The sequence below is a fragment of the Camelus bactrianus genome, chromosome 32, assembly GCF_048773025.1.
Source record: "Camelus bactrianus isolate YW-2024 breed Bactrian camel chromosome 32, ASM4877302v1, whole genome shotgun sequence".
NCBI classification, from domain to species: domain Eukaryota; kingdom Metazoa; phylum Chordata; class Mammalia; order Artiodactyla; family Camelidae; genus Camelus; species Camelus bactrianus.
Window position 1 is genome coordinate 6,284,961 of NC_133570.1, and position 18,815 is coordinate 6,303,775.

The 18,815-nt window shown below is 46.1% G+C and overlaps 1 protein-coding gene across 3 annotated transcripts in view; it reads right to left on the reverse strand.

The window, feature by feature from the left end:
- Positions 1–12,850, reverse strand: part of MLXIP (MLX interacting protein) — a 53,355-nt gene extending 40,505 nt beyond the window's left edge. For 2 of the 3 annotated variants that reach the window (XM_045506326.2, XM_074356487.1), the window contains exon 1: positions 12,316–12,849. In XM_045506326.2, coding sequence (XP_045362282.2) covers positions 12,316–12,728 — 413 coding nt within the window. In that variant the 5' untranslated portion in view covers positions 12,729–12,849. Of the gene's footprint in view, positions 1–12,315 lie in introns of all 3 variants that reach the window. The other variant, XM_074356486.1, reaches the window with a different exon arrangement.
- Positions 12,851–18,815: the final 5,965 nt, after the last annotated feature.

The following is an 18,815-nucleotide window of genomic DNA, read 5'->3' on the forward strand; positions in this document are numbered from 1 at the left end:
GATTTCTCTCGTGCCAGGCCTGACCCATGGCAGACAGCACAACACACTCCTTCCCCTCTTGGGCCAAGACTCACTTCTAGACTAGATGCAACCTAGATTAAACTCATTCCCCCAGAATTCCTAACACCTGTACTCAGACATTATGTAGAAATTGAACTAAAATGCAAAGGCAGAGCTCACAGACAAATTCAGATTTCTTCCAGTTTTCAAATATACCAGATCTTGTAACACTGGGCTCACATTTCCAAATAGCAAGAGTAACCTGGAGCTGAGTGATGGCTGCCCCGTTTAGATCAGGCAAATGCTGTCCGGTTCACCACAGACCCCACCACTCCCTGTTGCCTCTCCATCCTGGAGGCCGAGTCAATTGCAGTTTATGTTTGCATGGTTTCCATAATAAAGAAACGTTTCTCTGTAACCATGACTTTATCAAAAATCAGATAAGAAAACAAAACAACAACAAGAAAAATCAGAAAACAAAAGATAGCAAATGTCCTCTGTGCCTTACCGATGACCCACTTTACTTCCTGGCCCTTGCAGGCATCTGAGTTTATGACCCCCGACCCAGACAATGTTAAAAGAAAAAAAGGTCTTGCCAGGATAACCTTAGAGTGGTTTGGCAAGCTATTAGGTGAGCTGGAGAGACAATTTTCCTAAGTCAATTTTAATCTAGGGGAAATGCTCAGGGAAGGTCACTTTACCAATCATTCTCTCATTTACTGCACACCAAAGAGATGGAAGACACAGAATCACGGAATTTCTAGACACTAACATATTTAGGATCTTTACGATCATATCATCCAGTGCTTTCCAAGTAAGAGTCCCCACAGATAATGCTGAACACCTGGACTTAAAAAAAAAAAAAAAACACCTTTATTGAGACATAACTTACACACCATGATATTCACCTTTTAAAAGTGTTCATCGGTGTCCAGTACATTCACAATACTGTGCAACCATTTTATGGTAATCTAAAAAGATAATCACCCCCTCAAAATACCCCGACCCATCAGCCGTGGCTCTCCACTCCTCCTCCCCCAGTAACCACTCCTCTACTTTCTATTTGATGGGTTTGCCTAATCTGGACATTTCATATAAACAGAATCACAATACATGGTGCTTTGTGACTGGCTTCTTTCATTTAGCAAAACGTTTCCAAGGTTCATCTGTGTTGTAGCACATGTCAGCACCTCATTCCAAAAGCTGTTTCTAATATTTTTAAACATATGTATTTGTTCATGATAAAGCCAGGTGGCCACTCTAAATGATGCAATTTTTTTTCTCATTTTTCCAACATTATGAACAATTTCAAAAATACAGAAAAACTGAAAGAAATGCGCAGAGGAGACCCATGCCCCTACCATCTGAACGCTCCAGCTAACACTCTGAGGTGTTACTGTATTACTGATCTATCCATCCAGCCATCAACCCATCTTATTTTGTTTAAGCTGTGGTTCTCAAAGTGTGATCTAAAGACCCCTGAGGACGCTGAGACCCTTTCTGGGTCCAGGATATCAAAGCTATTTTCTAAACAATACTAAGAGGTTATTTGCCTTTTGACTTCATTCTCTCAGCACTGTATGGTGAGGCTTCCCTGGGATATGGACACAGATAAATGCAAAAGCAGACATGAGCATCCAGCGTCTTCTAAGCATTAACTAAGAGACATGCAAATGTGTAAAACAATGTCACTCTTATCATTGTCTTTGAAAACTGTTATTTTATTAAAAAAATTATTTATGTTAATATGTAATGGGGTGTATTTTTTTAGAATTATGCAAAAGCAATCATTAATTTTTTTGTTTACTTCTGTGTATTTATTTATTTATTAATTGAAGTATAGCTAGTTTACAATGTTGTGTCAATTTCTGGTGTACAGCACAATGCTTCAGTCATACGTGAAAACACATATTTTCATATTCTTTTTCACTGTAGGCTACCACAAGATATCAAATATAGTTCCCTGTGTGATGTAGTATAAACTTGTGTATCTATTTTATATATCCCAGTCAGTAGCTACAAATCTCGAACTCCCAATTGTTTCTGTTTTATAAATAAGTTCATTTGTCTTTTTTTTTTTTAGATTCCACATATTAGTGATATCATATGGGGTGTTTTATCTTTTAAAGCGCTTTAATGAATATTTTTAATTTTTCTCAGTTTTCATTTCTAATAGTAAACATCAATATAACTCACAGAAACAAAACCTCTTTGGGGTTCTCAATATTTAAGAGTGCAAAGGCGTTCTGAGACCAAAAGCTTGAGAGCCACCGCTTTAAAGCATTTCAAAGTTAAGATGCCAACACCAAGACACTTCGTCCCTGAGTTCAGTATCTGTTAATGGCTCTTTTTTTGGTGAGATTTACAAATGATAAAATGCACACATCTCAAGTGTGCCATTCAGCGAATTCTGACAAATGTATACACAATCCCCTCTTGTTATAAAACAAGACCATCCTCCTAGGAGGTTCTCTTGCGCGTCTCCCCAGTCAGCCTTCTCTTCAACCACCCTCATAGGCAAGAGCTGATCTGATTTTCTTCCACCATAGATTAGCTTCGTCTGTGCTAGAACTTCATGTAAGTGGAATCGGTATGTAACCTTTTGGATAACACTCATTTCACTAGGAGTAATGTTTCTGAGATTCATCCACGTTGCTGCATATAGCAGTAGTTTGTTCTTCTTTATTGCTCAATGAAACTTGTTTTTAAGGCTGTATTTCTCAAAAACAAAAAGTCCATGGAGGAAAAATAAGGTTGGTAATCAAATCTGATTCTAATCTAAGCCACCCCCTCAATTTTTTTTTTTTTACAAAGACACTCCAACTTACGGGGGGCTAAGGAAATGCTGCCAACCAGTGGCCCCGCTGCCCAGTGGCGCCTAGTCCATCGTCTTTCCACCACTTCCACTGCCATTTTCTGTTCTCACTTTGAAAGAGAATTCCCACCTGAACCTACAAGAGAACTTGATTACAGAAAATGGAAAGTCAACATTCAAATAATGAAGGTATTAGCCGTCCCTCAGAAACCTGCCTGCCAATGAACAAATAAACAAAATGTGGTATATTGTGGCAACAGAATACCGACCAGAAATAAAAAGGAACAAAATGTGAGTATGTACTACAACATGGATGAATCTTGCAAACATTATGCCAAGTGAGAAAAGCCAGACACAAAAGGCCACGTACAATATGATTCCATTTATATAAAATGTCCAGGAAAGGCACAGACTAGCAGATTATAGACACAGAAAGCAGATTAACAGTTGTCTGGGGCTAAGGTGGGAACTGGGATTAAACATAAAAGGGTGCGAGGGATCTTAGTGGGGTGACAGAATGTTCTCAAACTGGACTGTGATCATGATTGCACAACAACGAAAATCAACGAACTGTACACTTACAATGACGCATCTGATGGTACATAAAGTATACCTTGATAAAGCTGTTAACAACGACAACTTGTCTGTATGAGTGGAAGAAAGAGTCTTGCTCCAAGGCGGAAGAAGATTCGCTTCATACTTTAAAGAACAAAGAAGGCAATTTACAAGACGCTACTGTTCAGCTGGAAAATAGCTGTTTAAAACAGCAAGCTAATACAATCATCTACTGTTTTAAGAATTCGTTGAAAGTGTTTCATTTTAATAAAAAAAAAAAAAGAAGGACTTATAAATTAACTCTCTAGAAAGCTTAGTAGCAAGCTCTCTGGGCAGGTAGGTATTCCACTTGCAAATGGGCCAGTTACCACCTGAGCATATGAAGGGGTTTCTTACATTGTTTTTTAAAAAGCCAGAATACTGGGTGACGATCCGGAAACTAGGTTAATTCTCCTACTTTCAACATAAGAAGCTACTTTTTGTTTTGATGACTGTTTATCCCATGGTGGCAGACCCAAAGAGGCCACCTTCCTGCCCATGCCCACAAGCCACAGAAGAAAGGAGTAGCAACCAGCTTTCAAAACAGATCCTCCTAAGCGCAGAATATTCCTCAACAGTGAAGCCGTGCTACCAAAATCCCCAGGGTTCCCCTCTCCAGTGCAACTAACCCCCCCAAATCTCTGCTCCCACCAGCAGCCTGGCTCTCTCCGCTGTCCCTCGATGAGCCTTTACCCTTTGGCCTCACTCCCTCTTCCTTCCACTTCTGAAACTCAAAAGCTGACGACAAGGAATTCTGCTTCTGGAATTATTTTTGATCCTGGATGCCCTTTTGGAGCTACCGAGTAAGTCCTTCTACACGGCCTCCTTCTAAAAGGTTCTTCGGATGGTGCAGCCTAACCCCGAACACATTAAGCACACTAGATACAGAGAAGGTTCCTCTTAGGGCATTCAAGACCAGGCAGCAGTCCTCAGCCACAACCAGACCCACGTGAGTAAAAATGTCACTCAGGATAGGATGGCATTTATTTCACAGAAAAAACCACTACATCCCAAATACAAGCTCAAAACGCCAGAAACCCCCATCCCACACACAACAGCAGCCAGCCAGGCGCGATGGAGCAGCAGGGACGAGAGAACCCCGGGTGCCTGGATGGCCAGGGCCAAGTGGAGAACTGCTCCCTGGGCACTCCCGGCCCCTGTCGGCCCGTTCCTGGGGAGGCCGCCCTCCTACAGCCACCACACCCAAATTTTGCGCACAGCACAACACAGCAGTGTCCCCAGCGCAACACGTGCCAGCCACGCCACTGACCTGGCCTCAGCATCCTTGATTCGGTCCCGGCCCCACAGCTCAGGCCAAAGCCCCAGGTCATTGTTGATTCTTCTCTTTCTTACATGTCCCCTGTCCAATCCATCAGCAAGCCCCAACCCCAAACCCACCTTGCATCCGTCCACTTCTCATCACCTCCACCGCTCCCATCCTCGGTCGAGAAGGGCGCCACCGCCTCCCAGTGGTTCCCCCGCTTCTCCTGATGCCCTCCTATCGACGGGTCCCCACCTGGCAACCTTGAGGCTGGAGCATCCCCTCAGTCACCCAAAGAAGCCGGCTCCCCCTCACTCCTACCATTCCTACCACTTAGCCTGCCCTCTGCGTTCTGGCCAGGTGGCTCTTCCTGGCCCAAGAGTGTGCCAAAGCCACTCCATCTTGGGCCTCTGCCTCAGGCTCTTCCACCGCCTGGAATAATGATCCAAGTCTGGCTCCCACTCACCACTCCGGTTTCAGTTCACCCTGAAATGTCACCTCCTCGGAAGACTTCTCTGCCCACCCTCCCTCACCCCCATCACCTTCCATCTTCCACTGTGTCTGACGTTCTCCACGGCACTAACCACACAAATCGGATGTGCCTACCGATTCCCCACTGACTATAAACACGTGACTTTACAGCACTTGTAAGTCAAGTCATTGTGCTTTAGGCCTTAAACGTCACTTACAGCTCAATAAAACTGAACGGAAAAAAAAAGAATATAAATGCCATGAAGGGAGATAACAAATCTGCCTTGTTTACTACTGTGTCCCCAAGGGCTACAACAGTGCCTGGCACACAACAGAGGCCTGACGAATGCTTCTGGAAGGAAAGGGCATCTAGTCCAAAGACCACGGCTAGACTCATGCTCTGGGGTCCCCGGGGTTCTGCTCAGAGAGGGAGGAGCCTGCTGCTCTCCTTCTCAGATATTTGAATTGGAGGCTACGGGGCTAATTTAATTAGACAGTTGGCAAAGAGCACTGATGGTAACAGGCAGCTCGAAGCAGGTCCGTGTGTGAAAGCCACGGGCAAGCTCCAGCCAGGCAGATGCAGACGCTCCCAGGAGCAGAAGCTTTGAAGCGGAGACGAGTAGGCAGCAGGAGAAGTAAGATCCCAAAGAAAAGCAGAGCCTGGGAGAGGAGCTGAGTCACCTGACGGCGGGGACCTGAAGGCAAGGCAAGCTCCCCCTGCGGCCCGAGCGGCTGGACCCCAGCTCCAGTCTCCTCTGGACTCCGGCGGTGCTGGGAATCCTGGGGCTTCAGGGGAGTCCCAGCACCCCTCCTGGTCCTTGCAACAAACCCATTACCTGGGCCAGCACGAGAGGGTCGCTGATCCACACAGACACATGGGCTCTGCCTAAAACTCCAGGCCTGTGGTCTGGAATTCTAACCACACACAGAATTCCAACAAGATGGAAAACACCACATAAGACATTTGCTGTCTGAACTGTGGATGTTATACTCAAGAAGTAACTCAGCTCTGGGGAAGGGGCGCTCACACTCTGAATTCTTCATCAGCCATATATGAATCTTTACTTAAAGACAAGTACTATTAACTTTCTACTCCACCCTGTTCTAGGAATTGTACTAGGGAACCAGGGTAAGACCCACCTTACAGATTTTCCTCTATAATGAGGGCCCTCCTGTCACTGATCCCCTGAAGTGGTGCCTGATACACTCAGGGCGGGCTGCTGTGCACTCCTGTTGGGGAAGATGCGTTAAGAAAGACTTCTGTACCTGAGTTGTGTGCTCAAAAACATTACCTTAGGAAACTTGAAACCAACCTGTATTAGTTTCCTACTGCTGCTGTAACATATGGCCGCAAAATTAGTAGCTTAAAACAACACACATTTACTATCTCACAGCTCTGGAGGTCAGAAGTCTGAAGTGGGTCTCTCGGGGCTAAAATCAAGATGTCAGCAGGGCTGGGTTCCCTCTGAGGACTCCAGGGGAGAGGCTGTTTCCTCGCCTCTTCCCGCTTTCGGAGGCAGCCACCCTCCCTCCCTCACGGCCCCTTCCTCCATGTCCACAGCCAGCAGCATCAGGCCACGTCTTCTCCTGCTGTCCCTCTCCGGTTCCTCTTCTACTTTTAAGGACCCTGGTGATTACACCGAGCCCACCTAGATAATCCAAAATAGCCTCCCTGTTTTAAAAGCAGCTGATCGGCAACCATAATTCCTCTCTCTGCCATGTAACCTAACGTAGTCACAGGTTCTGGGGAGTAGGGCGTGGACACTGCGCGGGGCCGTTCATCCGCCTATTGCACCAATCCGTGTGGGCCACCACACAAACACCACCCAGCAAGAGCGCTCAGCCTCCTGTCCCCCTCCGCTCCGGCACCCCTGAAGCACCGATCCCCGGAGGTTGTCTTTGTCTTCACAGCTGAAGAGAAACACGGCTCTCCAGAGGCAAGGTTATGGTGCGGCTTCTAGGTCCCTGAGATGCCCTTTTCAATCCCATGTGTATTTCCTAATCACCCAGGATTTGCCAGGCACTGTTAGATTCCGTGGGCAAGTCCAAGGTGAAGGCAGCAGGAATTCCGGTAGGTCAGGGCTACGTAAGGACACCAGGCAGAGGCAGTGAGGGTCATGGGCCTGCAGAGGGCCGTGGTGTTCACTGCCTCTGGGAAGGGCCACAGGGCAACGGGCTCTTGAGTTGAGTCCTGGAGGAACGGTGGGGTTTCACCAGCGGGGAAGGGCAGTGCGAGGAGAGCCATGGAGCAGCCTAAAGGCTTCCATTTTCCCACCATGGTTCCTGGAGGAACCAGCACATCCACCTCCTCTTACAGAACCGCCGGCTTCTGTGAGCAAATAAGGGAGGTGACTTTTCAGCTCCAGAGACTCCACCTTGGACAAACTGCCTCACCTCTCAGCAACAAGACAAATTAACTTCTACCCTCAGGTTTTCTTTCCTTTCTTTTTTTTTTAAATTTGAAAAATAAAAATTCCACCATCCCCTGGTGGGGGGGTGGGGGGTTCCTGTGACTTAAGATAATGTAGAGAGAATCCAGGACGTAGCAGTTGCTCAGTTAGTGTGAGTTCTTTTCTCTCCTCTTGCCCAAGGGCTCCTCCCAATTTGATCACCCTTCTTCAGCCTGCCATCAATATGGCAACCAGCCAATCAGCCTCTACATCAAAAGGAAATCTGGTCGTGGACTACTAGGGGGGAGAAGACAGGTGAGAGGGACTCTGGGGCTTCCTGCTGGGGAACGGAATCCGTACTTTTTGACAGCAACATGGGGAAAGGGAGAGAAGTATGAAGGCCTGATGTTCGGGGAAGCCGTCCACATTGACACGGACCATGTGAACACGCAGGCATCTGGCTCGGGTGCCCCCTGGTCCTGCCGGTCCTGCCAGTCCTGCCGTTACACCTGGTTCATGCTGCCTATCGCAGCCCTTCCTGGGTGTCCTACAGATGTCTGTTTATCTGCCCCCCACTCAAGTTGGCGAGCTCCTGGGGGACAGAGGCCGTCTTTCTCATCTCTGCCACCCTCACTCCCGTCTCGGAGCACCAACACTGTACAATGATTAAAGACTAAAGAAAGTACAAGAGAAGAGGCTGCTTCTCCTCGGCATGGCTGCAGAGGGATAAAACCAACTGAGCCATTTATGTGTGATCCTTCTTTTTTTTTTAAGCAAGGGGAGGTAATTAAGTTTATTTATTTTCAGAGGAGGTACTGGGGATTGAACCCAGGACCTCATGCATGCTAGGTAAGCACTCTACCACTTGAGCCATACCCTCCCACTCTAGTCATTTGTGTGAATGGTTCCCATTTGCAATTAGTTACCATGCCTAGAATTAGAAAGTTCCTCTACTGGAAACTTAAAATTTGGAGGACAAGGTGCTCCAAACTTTTAATCCATACTATCCCTTAAGTCTGGCAGAGACCCCCACCCTGGGTCAGGAACAGAGGGTTACTGTACATATGTCTACACAGCTACATTCTAGAAACTTGTATCCCAAGGCTGTCTTACAGGTCCAAATTAAAAGGTCCCCTCAAAGATCTACTTAAGCAGAAACCCACTGTCCAGAAAGCTATTGCTTATCTCTAAATACAAAAAAAGACCATCTCTTGCCCACCCCTAGACATTCACACCAAGACTCCCCAATAAAGAGTTACATACAAAGGTAGAGAAGTGAAACCAAAACTAAACACAAAAAGCCATCTCCTGGATGTGTTCAGAATCTGTGTGGGTGATTTACATGTGTGACATTCCTTAAAACGTTAACAGGGCAAGAACCATGAACTACATTCTGGAGCACATAGCTCCATTGTGGGGCCTTAGAGAGTCTGGGCAAACCAAGAACGCGTCCACTTAGCACTTGTCAAGCTGGTATCAAAAAGCTACATTAAAGACCCCAGTCAGACACATTATTTCCTTCAGTTTGCAGACGGGAACCTCAGGCTCCTCACAAAAGTCAGCTGAGTGAAGACGCAGGCCTGGCTTCCGTCTGTTAAAGCTCCTCTTGCCTCCTATCTGCCAGGTACCAGACATTCACAAATACCGTCTGTTACCCTCACGTCCACCCTGCAGAGGCGTTCCACCCTCCCCATTCCACAGCGGCAGACAGGAAGCTTCGGTAAAGGCCGGGAACCTCTTTGCGGTCTTCTATCCCCTCAGTGCTGCCCCAGGGAAAGGTCACTTCTTCCCCAAACGTCCCAGTCATGGAGCACCCGTTGCAAGACCAAATCAAGACAGTTCACTAGAGGGCTTCGTAGCCTCACAGAGCAGGGAGGACACGGACTTAAGGCCAGCTGCATGCAGCTGGAATCCCATCTGCAATGCCACTTACCCAGGTGGGCCGTGGGGCACACTCACACCTAGTCCAGATTCCTCAAGGACCCTGCCCCCCCACCCAAAGTCAGTCTTGCCAGAGACCTTCAGGAGTTCAAGATTCTGCAAGTTCAGGAACAGATCACATATTCAGAATCCTTAGACCACTTCACACGACCGGGGAAAAACAACCACAACTTCCCCTGCACTTAGTTCCTCCCCCAAAGAGCTGTTGAACCTCATCTGGAAACAGCTGGGAGGCAGCAGTTAACAGGAAACCAAACCAAAAAAAAAAAAAAAAAAGGCACAGAGTGTACCAGGGAGAGTTAGGCGGCTAGAACGAAGAGGCCAGGGGACAGACAGGAAGTTGGAGTTAGAAAGAGCCTAGGCCAGAAACAGTCACCCAGAAGAGGAGGCCCCGCTGGCCTTCCTCTCAGCCCTGGGAGGAGGAGAAAAGCTGGAAAACAGCAGTGAAGGCTCACACCCCACTGAAAAGGAAGTTAGGTCACCTTTGAGGATTAAGTCTTCTCCCCTCCCTGCTCCCCATATTCCAACCCTACTTCTCTGAAAGCCAGCTAGCAGTCACAACAGGACAGCTGAGATAAGGAACTCACTCCTCTTCCCATGCTGCTTTCTGGGCCACAGGCAACTGGTTTTGAGTCATTCCTCTGCCAATCTGTACCAAAGTTCCACACCGCCAACTAAACTCCCAGATCATCCGAATCAGCCTCACACAGACAAAGAGCATCTTTGTGAGAAACTACTAGGTGGACACACATCCGGGACCTGCAGTCATAGCACTTGGGTACAGGAAACAACAGCAAAGCAGGAGAGCCAGTGGGACTGAAGGTCTTGAAGAGCAAGGTGAGCCCCAAACCAAACTAACGCATTTTGCAATCAAGAAAGTTAAATGAGCAATGGCCTGTTGCCAAAATATTCTTGAAAGAAGTGAAAAAAAGTACCATTAATCAAATTCTTTGGTGTTATTTAATAATAAGCCTTTAGGTTATCCATACTGAGGGCAAAGGGGAGACTGGTTTAGTTTCCTTTAGCAGAGCTTAGGTGAGAACTTTCTAGCCCATGCCTCCTGCTACTCAATTATCCATTCCCTGTACATGGAGAAGTTTATATTAAAATAAAGACGAGGATTAAGTTCTCTTAATAAAACACATTCCCGTCTTTCACCTCTATTTTGTTTGAAAGGGCTTTCTCACACTGTAGCATATGCTGCAACCTACTTGACTGATTTCAATGAAGTGCTCAAATGTGAGACTGAGTAAGCAGGGCTAAAAGAGGGCAGAGGGCTGCAATCTCAAGACCATTTGGTTTTCTGAAAAAAAAAAACAAAAAAAACCCAAAAACTTCACACGCTCAGTGCCAGCTCAAACTGGCAAGACCAGAGAATCAGAGCAGAGCCTAACCAATGTGCCAGGCAAGGGGAGTGGGAGGGGAGCTCTGGGTACTGTACTGCAGCCATGTGGCAAACAAACCATAAGAGAGGAAATGGGGGCAGAGGAGGGGAAGTAGGGGTGCGTTTCGGGAACATAACAAAGGAACAAGTTGACTGATCACTTATTCCAGAGGGGGAAAATGCCACCCGGAGCCACGTATATTTAGTGTTTCAACTTCAGGTAAATGTGTAACGTTTTAACCTGGATATATTTGGGGCTCACTGCTCTCCAAAAAAAAAGGGGTGTGTGTGTGGGGGGAGGGGGAGTTCCTACTCTGCTTTACACTGTTTCTGGAGTCTCCTAGGAAACTTTCCCTGGGCTGCCTGCTGAGTAGACCTAAGAGGGCCCCAGCCAGCCCAGTTACTAATGCAACAACCTGCACTCTTCTTCGGTGATCCTATCATGAGCTTTGTGCAGAGCTGGGCTGCTCTGCATCGCAGCTAGTCCAAAGAAGTTCTGTTGCTGAGGGAGAAGTTATCTGAGGCAAAGACCCAACAAACACACTGAGAAAGGCAGAGTGGAAACACATTTTAACGTGTTAGGATCAGGCATTTCTGTGACTTAGAAAAAAAGAGATCTCAGCCTAGAGCTGAATCCACAGGTCAGGATGGTGTCTGGGATGCCTGCCCTGAACACTGACATCTCCATATAGTGTTTCAGGGCCAGCCTGAGAATCCTCCAACTTGCCAGGAGGACCGACTGTGCCTCCAACAGCTGTGGCTCCAAGTCTTCCTAGGAGGCACCTAGGGCCCCTCCCAAGTAGGGGGAGGGCTTCCCAATAAAGGGGATGTGAGGGGACCCAGCCTTCCTCTGCTGGGGCAATAAGAAAAGCAGCTAAAATGTATGGAGCAACTAATTATGTGCCAGGCACTGGAATAAGCACTTAATCTACCTCGTTCCATCCCCACAGCAGCCAGTGGAGGCAGATACTACTGTCATCCTCTCTTTATAAAGGAAGAAACAGACTCCAAGATTTTCCACAACCATTAAATACGGAAACCAGTGCTTTAAGCCACCCCTGGACAGGTGGTCCTAACCACCAGGCGCTATTGCTGAAAACACACAAAGCGTTTGGGGGAAAGAAGTAGGTAAAGGCGAGAAACACAAGGTGCAGCCTGTATTTACACCTTTTTCTTGATCGAAATCGGTGGCCTCGGAACATTGGAGGGGAGGGCCTGGATGGGGAACGTGAAGCCGGAAGAACCCAAGCTCTGCTGACAGGGAAGAGGCCAGGGCCCCCTCCCCTCTCACCTCCACTGGGGACCCCAGACCCATAAACCTTCCCGAAAGGGTAAGACCCGAAGGGGGAAGACCCAGCGGTAACGCGTGAAGCCAAGAGGTGCCCAGGCGGCCCAGCCCTCCACGCCTGTTTTGTCCAAGAGAGCCCCACTCGAGAGGTGGGGCCGGCCCGGTCCCTACCTGTAGGCCAGGGTCATGCACTCGAAGAGCTTGGTGAGCGAAGCGTCGATGGACAGGTGGCAGGAGCTCGTCTTGCCGAAGCTGTAGGTCTGGCACGTCTGCTTGTTGACCGTGTCGAAATCGTAGCCCTTCTTGGGCGGGTGCTCGCGGTGCGGCGACGACACCATGAAGTGGCCGCTGTGGATGATCTGCTGGCGGCGCGGAGGCTCCTCGCGGCCCGACCCGGCCCGGGGCGGCTGTGGCGCGGCGCTCGCGTGGCCCCGGGCCGGGGTGGCCGCGCCGGAGGCGGGCGGCGGAGACGGCTCATCCGTGTCCGAGTCGTCGTCGTCCTCCGGCACCTGGGGCTTCAGCAGCACCGCGCGGCCCCGGCTGCGGGGCCGGCGCGGGGAGCACATAAAGACGTCGGCGGCCATGGGGGGGCCCCGCCGGGGGCATCCCCCGGAGCTCAGGGCGACGCGAGGAGCTACGCTGACTAGGCGCCGGCCCGGCCCGGCCCGCGCGCCGACTGTCCGCGAGCTCGCGGCGGGGCGGGAGGGGGAGGGCGCGGACCGACGGGGCCGCCTCGGCGCCAGCCCCAGCGTGACGTCACCCGCGCGTCTCGACCAATCGGGTGCCCGCGTCGGCCTCTTAAAGGCGCAGGGGATCCTTTCCATAGCTGGGCGGACAAAAAAAGGGGGGAGGGGTAGTCGGAGGCCCCGCCCAGGCCCCGCCCCCCGTTCGCCCCCGCCGCCCCCTTCCCTCCAGGGTGATGCGGGACTTGGTGGCCAGGTGGTGCCGCTCGCTAGTGTCTCGGCCTAGGAGAGGCGTTGGCCGAGCGGGCTGTGCCGACCCCACCCCGCCCCGCGCTCCGGGGAATCGCTCTGCAGCCTTGCTGCAGGCCAGGCGGGCCCTCCACGTGGTGGGTGGGGGTGGCGCTTCTTCCCCCTTCCCAGGCCCGGCTTTCTCCTGCTGGGCCCGGAAATGTGTTCTAACAGCTCTTCCCAGATGTTGCTGGGCGCTGTGGGTTTAGTCCCCATTTTATTGGTGAGAAGACTGAGTCGCTGAATAGTAAAGGGATTTTTCTAACGCGAAAGCAAGATCACGAACACTTGTCACATCCACAGAGGTGGAAACTGACACTTTAGTTAAGCTTATTAAGGAGATCACACTAGTAAGTAGCAGAGCCAGCCACCAGCTCCTTTAACTACGACTCAAAATATTGTCATTATTGTTAAGATCGTAAGGAGGGCGAGCTAGCCCCTGAACAATTCCAAAAGGGCAAATGCTGAGCCATAGTCTTCTTCTCTGTCAAGTGGGGAACGAATTGTGACAATTACAAAAAGACTGCGAACTGCTTAGCACAGTGCCTAGCAAAGAATGAGCACTAAATAAATGTACTACAGACTGAAGGAATTGAATCAGCCAGACCAGAGACACCTAGAAATTGCCCCATACGCAACCATTTTTGACCTATGGAAACAGCAATTTCCTATGGTTCAATGTAATAGTTGACACTTACAGAAAGCTGTCAAAGTGTCGGGGACTCAAAGCCAGCCTAGGGTGGGGGCCATGTGGGGAACTGGGGTGGTGGCTGGGCACCAAGAGGGCCAGTGAGGCCCCTAAGTGCAGCTCCCACCCTAGTCTCAGCAGGGCCTCCAGGGTCCTCCACAGCTGCTCCTGTGCTCGGCTTTGAAGACAGTTTCACTTCCGGATTTGGGTGCGGGCTCAGCGCCCTACCCTACCTTCCTCCTGATAAGGGCCTCCTGAAGGGGAGCATGTAGGGAGTGAAAGGGACAAAGGGCTTTTACTAAAGTGTCTGCGCTAACTCCTTCCCTAGATGTCTCTAAGGAGGTAAAGGCCAGATGGAATGGCAGCTGGAGTGAGTTTGAGATCTCCTCCCTGGCCCAAACCACTGCTCTCAAATCTGGTTGCAAGTGTCTGAAAGTCCACCCTTTGAGTTGCCTTCCTTTGTCTGAAGACTGTTGTCCTTAGTAAACTCTTAAATGCCTGGACACATTTCACACAGCAATTCTATTTCTATAATTTTATCCTGAGGCTATGTGTACAAGGATGATGATTACAACATCATTTATAAAGAGTGAACATTAGAAACAACGTAATGTCTAACAAGAGGGAATTCATTGAATATATTTTAGTCCCGAATATAATGGAACACTATGTATTAAATGATGGAAATGCATGTTTACTGACATGGAAAGATGTCCATGAGATGGTGTTGGGTGAAAAAACAACTTCTAAAAATTCTCAGTAGTTTGATAACAATTTCTTAAAAAACTCATATATTTATGTGTGTATGTCAGGAAGTGGACCATAATGTTAGCACTGCTTATCTCTGGGTGGGTGAATTTTTTCTTCTTTATGCTTACCTGTATTTTCTAATTTCCAAAAGAGACTATTATTTGTATATGTATATTTTTTGAAGTGTATTCTTTATTTCTCTTTGGTTTCTTCACATAAAAGACATCTATGTGGAAGAATGTATACTTTTTTTTTAATTAAAAAAATAAACAGTAATTTCCTGGGAGGAGATAAACTCTTAAGGCTGGTGTTGCAAACTGGCAACCTCTAAGCCATACAGACATGCTTTGTTTTTTATTTTATTATTTTATTCTTTGTTGAAGTATTGTTGATTTATAGTGTTTTGTTAGTTTCTGGTGTAGAGCAAGTGACTCAGTTGTACGTAGACATATATATTCTTTTTCATATTCTTTTCCATTGTAGCTTGTTGCAAAATATTGAACATAGGTCCCTGTGCTATACAGCAGGACCTTGTTGGTTATCTACTTTATATATAGTAGTTTGTATCTGCTAATCCCAAACTCTTAATTTATCCCCACTCCTTCCCCTTTGGTACCATACATTTGCTTTCTATGTTTGTGAATCTACTTCTGTTTTGTAAATAAGTTCCTTTGTATTATTTTTTAAGATTCCACATAAAAGTGATATCATATATTTGTCTTTCTCTATCTGACTTATTTCACTTAGTATGATAACTTCTAGTTCCATCTATGTTGCTGCAAATCGCGTTTTCTTTTTTTATGGCTGAGTAGTATTCCATTGTATTTATATACACAACTTCTTTATCCATTCATCTGTTGATGGACATTTAAGTTGCTTCTATGGCTTCATGTCTTGGCTATTATAAATGGTGCTGCTATGAACACTGGGGTGCATGTGTCTTTTTGAATTAGCATTTTCATCTTTTCCAGATATATGCCCAGGAGTGGGATTACTGGATCATATGGTAAGTCTAGTTTTAGTTTTTTAAGGGACTTTCATACTGTTTTCCATAGTGGCTGCACCAATTTACATTGCCACCAACAGTGTAGGAGGGTTCCCTTTTCTCCACACCCTCTGCAGCATTTGTTAGTTGTAGACTTTTTAATGGTAGCCATTCTGACTCATGTGTGGTGCTATCTCGTTGTTTTGATTTGCATTTCTCTAGTAATTAGCGATGTTGAGCATCTTTTCATGAGCCTATTGGTCATCTGTATGTCTTCTTTGGGAAATGTCTATTTAGGTCTTCTCCCCATTTTTTGATTGCGTTGTTTGGGTTTTTTCATTATTGAATTGTATGAGCTATTTGTATGTTTTGGAAATTAATCCCTTGTCGGTCACATTGTTTGCAAATATTTTCTCCCAGTCCATGGGTTTTTTCATTTTGTTTATGGTTTCCTTTGCTGAGCAAATCTTATAAGTTTGATTAGGTCCCATTTGTTTATTTTTTCTTTTATTTCTGTTGCCTTGGGAGACTGGCCTAAAGAAAACGTTCCTAGGATTTATATCAGAGAATGTTTTGTCTATGGTCTCTTCTAGGAGTTTTATGTTGTCGTGTCTTATATTTAAGTCTTTAAGCCATTTGGAGTTTATTTTTGTATATGGTGTGAGGGGGTGTTCTGATTTCATTGATTTACATGCAGCTGTCCACCAACAAGCTTTATTTAATCCTCACCTAAGTTCCTAAAGATTGTATTAAGGGAGAAACAAGACTTGAGAAAAAGCACAGTTACAAGTGCAGGAAGCAGAGGACCACCAAGGATGAGATCTGGAAGTTGCTCCAAGCTCACAATCAATGGCTAGAAGGAGGAAAATGCTTGGAAATGCTTGCAGAGGCTGACGACCTGCTGTCCCCACCATCTTCATTCCTACTGAGTAGTGCACAGAGGGACATGGAGGACACTGCCCCAGGAGGGCCAACAACTCCCATGAGAGACAAAGAGCTTCCACATCCAACAAACCACAAGAACACAGACTCTCATAGGCTAACCATCTGCTCTCCAAAAATCAGAAGCAGCGCCCCATGGTAATCAAATGAGCAACCAGGCAAATAGCAGTTCCCAAATACAAAGTATTACAGATCAGCAAAATTCAGCAAACAATTAAGGAAGGCAGCACTCTGGAAGAAAGCTGCCTAAGAACAAGTGAGGGGGAAAAGTTAACAGAAAAAAGAGAAGACTGTAAAAATAATTAATAGCCTAGAAAGAATATGGAAGATTCTGCACACATTAAGCAACAACTCACTATGGAAAATAAACAGAGCCCTGGAAAATAAATATAAATATAAAATAATGATTTTTTAAAAAGCTGAGTTGAACAGCTAAATAAATAAGCCTAGAAAACACAGTTGTCAACTAAAAGATGAATCTGAGACTTTCTCCCAGAAAACTGCCAAAAGGACAAAGGGAACTTAAGTGACATGGAGGATTCTTCCAAAAGTTCCAGCACCTGCCTAACAGTTCCAGAAAAGAAGAAGAAAGTAAAGGAGAGAGGGAAAATTGGAGAGAGTAAGTAATTAAAGTAGCAATAAAAGAAAATTTCCTGGTGCAAAAAAGCAAACCTTCTATGTGGGTCAACATAAGCTGATTGTGCTGTGGTAACAAACCACACCCACATCTCGATGGCTTAAAACCACAAAGGTGTGCTTCTGGTTCAAGCAACCTGTCTATTGGCGATTGTCTGTTACAGGTTGGGAGTGGGCTCTGCTGGTCAGAGTCACTCCCAGATTCAGGCTGACAGAACAGCCACCATGGCAAATGCTGCCCATCACTGTGGCAGGAGGAAGAGAGGGCTAAATGGGGTCAATTAAATGGTCTGACCCAGAAGTGACATGGACTCACAACTCAGGGGCCAGAACTAATCACATGGCCCCACCCAAGTACAAGGAAGCTGGGAAGTACAATCCCATCATATGACTGGAAAACAGTCAGCTAGAAATATTTGGTGAGTAGCACTGATGACCGATGATGACTATATCTCTGGATTTCAAAGATTCCCGTAAATGACTCTCAAAACCATTATGCTAAGTAAAAGAAACCAGATTTAAAAAGCCATATATTGTTTGTTTTTATTTGTATGACATCTAGAAAAGGCAAAATGATAGGAAAAGAAACTAGGTCGGTGGTTGCCAGGAGCTGGACGGGAGAGGACTAACCACAAAGAGGAACAAGGGAACAATTTGGGGTGATAAAAATACTCTCTGGATTATGGTGGTGGTGATTATATGACTGTTAAGTATCTCAAAATTCATAAAAATGTATACCTAAAAAGGGTAAATTCTACTATATGTAAATAATACCTCCATAAATCTTGGAGAATAAAAGGCTAAATGGCCACTTCACTCATTAGACCATGTTTGAAAGAATGACTGGAGGTTGTTCTCCAGCAAAACAAAAAATAAATTCAAGTAAGAGAAAGATATGGGACACAAGAAACAGTGTCAAGCAAAAAATAAAATAAAACTTAAAACTGAATTTGTAAAATTATGATTTTTAAAATTTTTTTAATCAAAATAATCTATAGAGTTTAAAAAATTAAATCATGTTAGGAGGCTTATTAAAAATAGCAGTCCCCTACCTGGACCATATACACCCACATCCCTTATTTACTGACCAGAACTGGTTTTACAGCCCTACCCAATTCCTCCCCAGAGGTAACCACTTTCAATTTTTTAAGTTATTATTCTTAGTATTTATCTCCAAATCTTAAAAAATACTCATATATATGTATATATATTCTAGACTCATCAGTTTCAGATATTGACTTATAATGTTAGAATGATTTTACTTTATTTTCTCATGCACCTCTTTCCTCCACCATTCTACCAATGTAGTTAAATCTGATTTTGTTAAATTCATACTCAATGTTTTTCTTATTTTGGCCACAAAAACTTTGTGTGCTCCCAAGCCAAGCTGCGCACTATGATTTCTTTTCCTTTATTGTTCAAACTTTTGTTTCTCCTGGAGTTAACAATTGCCTTACTTTTCTCCCACTTAGCTTTCTTTGAACCTATGGTTTGTTTTCCCATACCATCCAATAGTTTTGTTAAATCTCTCTCAATATAATTTTCATAGGGTCAACCCTGTCAGGGCTTATCAGCCTCAATTTTTCGCACTGAAAGTCTTTGCCCTAACAATCTGAACTGATTGTTGTCTAGGTTCAAGGCATAGCTCTTGTCCTGGGACCTCTCTTTATCATCTTGGAAATTTGCTTCATTTCTCTTG